At 58.9% G+C, this 6,179-nt stretch overlaps 1 protein-coding gene across 1 annotated transcript; it reads right to left on the reverse strand.

The window, feature by feature from the left end:
• Nucleotides 1-4,813: 4,813 nt before the first annotated feature.
• LOC119097011 (transcription factor SOX-14-like) lies at nucleotides 4,814-5,824 on the reverse strand. Its single transcript, XM_037220021.1, has one exon. The coding sequence runs from the start codon at nucleotides 5,693-5,695 to the stop codon at nucleotides 4,853-4,855; it is 843 nt and encodes a 280-aa protein (XP_037075916.1). The 5' UTR covers nucleotides 5,696-5,824; the 3' UTR covers nucleotides 4,814-4,852.
• Between the last annotated feature and the right edge of the window lie 355 nt (nucleotides 5,825-6,179).

Here is a 6,179-nt window from a genome sequence, read left to right on the forward strand (position 1 = left end):
GTCTTGGCAACACCTTCTGTATTGGTGCCTGTGGTCCTACTCATATTTTTACAAAATTGCGCCCGTCTCGGCACTCGCATCGTCTCGCCGTCTCGGCACTTACCCGTTTAGCTTGGGTGCCGCCGATTTACCCGTGCAGTTTGGGTATCCGCGGTTTTACCCAGCCCGTCCTGAAATTAAACCAGTACAGGGTATTGCAAACAATATTTCAGGATCATCAAAAAATGCCGAGCGTCTTCGCATTAACAAACAATGCAGCACACAAGGACAGGTTAAAAATATGTGCCCACCTGCACCGGATTTTGGACTAAAATAGCGAAGTTGTGATAAAAATGATAAACTACATTGATGCATGCTGCATGCTGTTTGCATCCGAGAGCAAAAATAAAGGAAATATGTGTCTGGTTAAAGCCAGTTTAGTGCCGCTGGACCACTGGTGGCAGTTAAGTTCGCAAAAACGCTTGCGGGTGCCGCCGACATCAGCTGAGCTCGGAGGACCGCTGGTGGGCGCCGCCGCCCTCAGCTGAGCTCGGAAGACCGCTGGTGGGCGCCGCCGCCCTCAGCTGAGCTCGGAGGACCGCTGGTGGGTGCCGCCGACATCAGCTGAGCTAGGAGGAACGCTAGTGGGCGCCGCCGACATCAGCTGAGCTCGGAGGACCGCTGGTGGGCGCCACCAATCTCAGGTGAGCTCGGAGGACCGCTGGTGGGCGCCGCCGCCCTCAGCTGAGCTCGGAGGACCGCTGGTGGGCGCCGCCGACATCAGCTGAGCTCGGAGGACCGCTGGTGGGTGCCGCCGCCCTCAGCTGAGCTCGGAGGACCGCTGGTGGGTGCCGCCGACATCAGCTGAGCTAGGAGGAACGCTAGTGGGCGCCGCCGACATCAGCTGAGCTAGGAGGAACGCTGGTGGGCGCCACCGACCTTAGCTGAGCTCGGAGGATGACTGGTGGGTGTCACCGACCTCAGGTGAGCTCGGAGGACCGCTGGTGGGCGCCACCGACCCTAGCCCAGCCGCCGACCGTTCAGCAGCAGTTCTCGGCCCTGCAGGAGCCGACCAATCCACCCGAACAAAGCTACTAACGGGCGAGTAATATTTTTTGACAAGTTTTAACTTACTGATGCAAAGGTGATCGCATTGTGAAATCACGGTTTTTGATATGTGTGATGACGAAAAAATACAAATTCAAGAAATTCCGCTTGTGCCCCAGGAGAATGAGCCCACCTTGCACATACAGCTCCGACTGACAGAGGACATGTGGGGCCTGATCAAGGAGACACTGTATGCGGGAGGCTGGCAAGTACGACCGATCAAACAGTTAAAGGTCCGGATCCGAAGAATCACTTGTGAACATAAGCCAGAGGTGTCGCGCAGGGTGAGAAAGTGTACGTGCGCGTGGGCGTATAGCACACAAATAGGGTGTCACAGCTCTGTAGCCTGGGTACCATCGTACTTTCCACGGAGTACGGTTCATGTAGAATCATTTTGGTTTCAGCGAAAGGCAAAGTTCTTTAACAACGAGTCCTCCACAAGCCTTTGAATTGAACATAATCCAAAGACATAGCACTCTCCCGTGGCGAAGCCGAATGAGTCACCCTCCCACTGGAGGTATGAAGAGTGTGCTGGGGAGTCGTGTTAGGGGATGTCCAGGTGGCAAACGAAGAGCGTGCGGGGGACGGCAGTCGTGCTCGCGGGGTGCTAGGCGGTAAACGAAGAGCACGCGGAGGACAGCAGTCATCCTCGGGGATAGCCAGGTGGCAAACGTATGACCTCTGCTGAACACGGCACAGACTTGTCCGACATTTTCTGTAGTTAAAACACGAATGAGGGCGGTTTGAGTGCTCGTTGGTTGATGGTTCTTGCGTTGTGCCTCATGCCGTACAACGTGCGAGTTATGCGAGCTTATCTTTTTCCTTGGGACTTACCAGCAACTGTTTTGCTGCTTTGGGTTGCAGCTGGTTTTGATTCCCGCCGCCGCAATCAGATAAAAGGATTGCAGCGATAATGGCCATACCTTATGGATGCAGCCTCAACGCTCGACTTTGACTGATTGCTATTATCAAGTGTGTTCTTTACCAGGGATAAGACTACGCGGCCTCACCCTCATTATGGCGGGACACAGCGAGTGACCCAGCTTCGCGTTGCGAGTATATATCGGTTCAAATAATAAGGGAATGGGATGTGGTTCATCATCATGCAGCACATATGCATCCTTTCAGCTCTGGGTGAAAGATCTTCAATGGAGCATTTTGGTTCCACATACATACAAGGTTGTTAAGCCAGTGAGAGCACGCAAAACTGAAGTTCGTGGCTTAGACAATTCACGCCTTTGTTCCACTTTTGATGCATCCTTCGGTGCGACCAGAAACCATGGCATTCATGACCAAACGAATGCCTTCAAGAATCTGTTGCGGATGTTTCCGTCATTCACAGACCATGAATTGGACCGCAATTTATTTTAGAAGCAGGGCAACAACTCGGGTATTACAAGGGTCTGACCCACATAAACTGCTCTAGACAAGCTAACCTGAAAAATCCCGCATAGTTTTGGAACCCGCCCCGAAAATAACGCAAGCTTTCGTCGCATATTTTCAATCAAAGACCTGCACATGTAAGCGACCAAACCCAGCTTTTCCCGTCATTGACGGCCGCGGCGCGGCCGGCTCCGGCCCCACATCGGCGTTCAGTCGGCGTCGGGCATTCTTCTGCTGGCTTTCTCCCGCCTCCGCCGTGCCGTCATCCTGCCGCGTTCCCGCCCATTGCCTCAGATGTTTGGCAATACTGATCCCGCGCCGGTGTCTGGAGTCGCTCCACAAAGCCGGGGACGGACGCCGTGGCGCGGGCCTCTTCAGACGCACCAGACGGCGGGCAGCCGTGGGCTGGCCGGCCCGTTTTGCGTCACTTATAAAATAACCGCTGGGAGGTACACGCAATAGGAGTGTCGAGCATGAGAGCGATGAGCTGGGGAAGGAGCGGCAAAGTTTCGTGTTGGGTTTGATCACACAAGACGCCCTCAGAATGGATTCAGTTGTTTGCTTTGATGCGCCACTGAAAGAGCAGGAGGAGGCCTGAGGCCGGTGCTCTTTCTTTTGCAAGCTGAACTGATATCCTGCGGTCGTAGTCGCCGTGCGGTGATATCACAACGGCATCACTTGGTGTGATGCTGTGGTTTTGCTGTCCACCGGAGACGTTTGTGGTGTGTAGACCATGTTTAGACCATGTTTAGCGCAGTGAAACCTAGGATCTTTCGCTGGTAGTGAAGCAGAGCACCTGGAGTCCATTAGAGCCGCATTTTTTCGTTTCGTTTCCTTGTCTGAAATAACACGGAACCGCCTCCCAGCTGCTGCCTGAGATTAGTAGCGGGGATAGAGTCCAAATGCATTGTCGACACATAAATGAACGGATTTTGTCAAAAAGGTAAACAAATTAAAAAACGTATTTTGCCATACGTAGATGACTTTCACTGGTCTCCGTTTTATAATTCAATGCCTTTGCATACGCCATCTTCGTGTTCAGAAGCTTGTGCTGTTCACCAGTTTCCTCAAGAGGACCGAAAGGCGGATCACAACAGGCCTAGCCGGCCGGGTCGCCAATGATAACGATCGATCCTGATAACGCTAGAGTCAAAATCAAAGAGTCAAGAGTCAAGACTCTCTATATGTCGCAAGAGTCATTTGGTCAACACGAAGCACAGCCACCAGACAGACGCCTTTACCACTTCTCATCCGCCGAATCCGCCAACAAAACCAAACACAAACCGTCACTGGTAGCACATTTATTTTTCACAAACAATGGGCACTATTCAGCTGAGTAACGGAAACGGTAATTAGTCGGGCTCTATCCAGCACGAGCTTCGGCGGGTTGGCACCGTGATTCACTGAAGCTGACGGCCCCGCGGGCGACCGTCGCGGCGCCTGCAGCGTCGGCACTGCGCCCATTTACTTTACGCCCGAAGCCTGCCGCCATTATTTACACCTGTACACGTCGTTTGGGCAGGGCCGGAGTGTCTCAGACCGGTTTCACACGGCGGTGCTGCCGCCGCATCATTCCGGCGCGGTTACGCCCCAACAATGACTAGAGCTTAAACGGGTTAGCGCCCAGCGGGCTAATCATAATCGTCTACTCGTTGTCGGTCTTAAATATCAATTACGTCGCCGGCTCTCAGCGTTAGCGGAATACTGATCCCAGGCATGATGCACGAACGGGCGCGGACACGACAGATACTCAACAGATGGGACAACAAGACGACATCACAATACCGTCCGCTGGCCGGGCCGCCGGCCCCGGTCAGATAAGCTAAATTGCACGCGGTGCAGGCTGGATAGAGCTATGCGGTCGCCCAGACCTGCCGCCGAGCCCACTACATTACCCATAGGAGCGAGCCTCACCTCGAGAGACCCCGAAGGACCGGTCAGCGGCGGCCAACAACGCCGCCGCACAGCGCGCGGACACAGACCTGCCGCAGAACGCGGCCGAGCGGCGCAGCCGCGCGGCGTCCGGCCGGCGCCCTGAGTACGGCCGGGCCGGGCTGGGCCGCCGGGACGGGACATGGCTGGCCGAACGCCACCTCGCAGCGGAGCATCAGCCACAGGCGCGGCGGGGTGGCCGAACCGACCCCCACCTCGCCAGCGACGGGCGTCCGGGACCTGGTCAGGTCCCACGGGGTCCCCCGCCGGTCCCACCGGGTCCGTTGTTGACCCCTCGGGGTCCGCTGCCGGTCCCGGCGTCGCCCTGGTCCGCCGCGGCTCAGTCCCGGCCGCGGGCCGGTCTCCAGTCGGGTCGCCGGTCCCGGTCCGGCCGGGCCGGGTTCGCGGGCTCGTGTCCGCCGCCGCCGGCGTCGGCGCGCCTGCCGCCCCTCTAGAATATGACGGAGACGGGTCGCCGCAGGTGATCGACGCTGGCCGGGTAGCCGGGGTACAGCTGGGAGGGCAGCGCGCTGGACGCCAGCGCGCCCGCCATCGTCGTCGTCGCCGGCGGCGCGCTGGTCGGCAGCAGGCCAGCAGATGATGCCGTCGGCTTGCCGTACAGCGAGCTGTAGAAGCTGGAGAAGGACTGGCCGTCGGGCGCCGGCGGCTTGTAGCCGTCGGGGAAGCCGCGGTGGCCGCCGTAGCCGTCCGCGGCCGATACCTTGGCCTGCATCGCACTGTACGCGTTCATCTGCTCCGACGCCAGCTTCGACATCTGGGACGAGTAGGCGGCGCTCATGGTCTCGCCCAGCTTGCCCATCTGCCCCGAGTCGAAGCTGGCCAGGCCCTGGAACGAGTTGTAGAACGGGTGCGTCGGCACCGTCGACGGGAAGAGACCGCGCGACTTGTCCGCCATGTCGAACGGGCTCACGACGCCCGGCGGCGCCGAAATAAACGTCTGGTGCAGCGGATTCAGCGGGTCAATCGGGTTGCCGTGGAAGTACGGCAGCGGGAAGCCGTAGCCGTTCTTCTGCAGCGTCTTGGGCTTGCGGCGCGGTCGGTACTTGTAGTCCGGATGGTCGACCATGTGCTGCGCGCGCAGCCGCTTGGCCTCGTCGATGAAGGGCCGCTTCTCGGTCTCGGTCAGCAGCTTCCACTCGGAGCCGAGCCGCTTCGAGATCTCCGAGTTGTGCATCTTGGGGTTGTCCTGCGCTATCTTACGACGCTGCATGCGCGACCACACCATGAAGGCGTTCATCGGTCGCTTGATGTGCTCCTCGTTCTTCTTCGACATCTTCGTCTCTGCGGAGGGCTCACCTGCGTCACGGGCGGCGTCACGGGGCGTCACGAGGTGTCACGGCGCGGTCGCCGTCGCGGCGCGGGCTGCTCGTCCGCTCCGTCTCGCTCCGCGCCACAAGGCGAGTGCCGGGCGCCGACTAGCGGCGGCGGCGGCCGGCCGGCCGGCGCCGGTCCAGGGGGCGGGGCCTCGCGCCGTCTCCGCCAATCGGCGGCGCCGGCACAAGCGGCCGCACGCCCCACCGAATCATTGGCTGTCATTGTTTCAAGGTGATTAACTTCGCCGCTGACCTCCGCATTGTGCGGCTGCCGCTCCGATGCGAACGGAGATAAGGCGCGGGGAAAATGGCAGCGGCGTCGCGGCGGCGGCGGCGGCGGCCGACAGCTCGCCACCGGCCCCGGCCGCCGTCGCATGTCGGCCGAAACGCTCGGCCAGGGTCGAGGAAACACCGCTTTTGTCGCGGCCGCGACGGGACCGTTGC

Source organism: Pollicipes pollicipes, unplaced genomic scaffold (genome assembly GCF_011947565.3).
Source record: "Pollicipes pollicipes isolate AB1234 unplaced genomic scaffold, Ppol_2.1 Scaffold_4295;HRSCAF=5057_pilon_pilon_pilon, whole genome shotgun sequence".
NCBI lineage: Eukaryota > Metazoa > Arthropoda > Thecostraca > Pollicipedomorpha > Pollicipedidae > Pollicipes > Pollicipes pollicipes.

Coding starts and splice junctions, on each gene's coding strand:
- LOC119097011 (XM_037220021.1), bottom strand. CDS start 5,695: ATGTCGAAGAAGAACGAGGAGCACATCAAGCGACCGATGAACGCCTTC.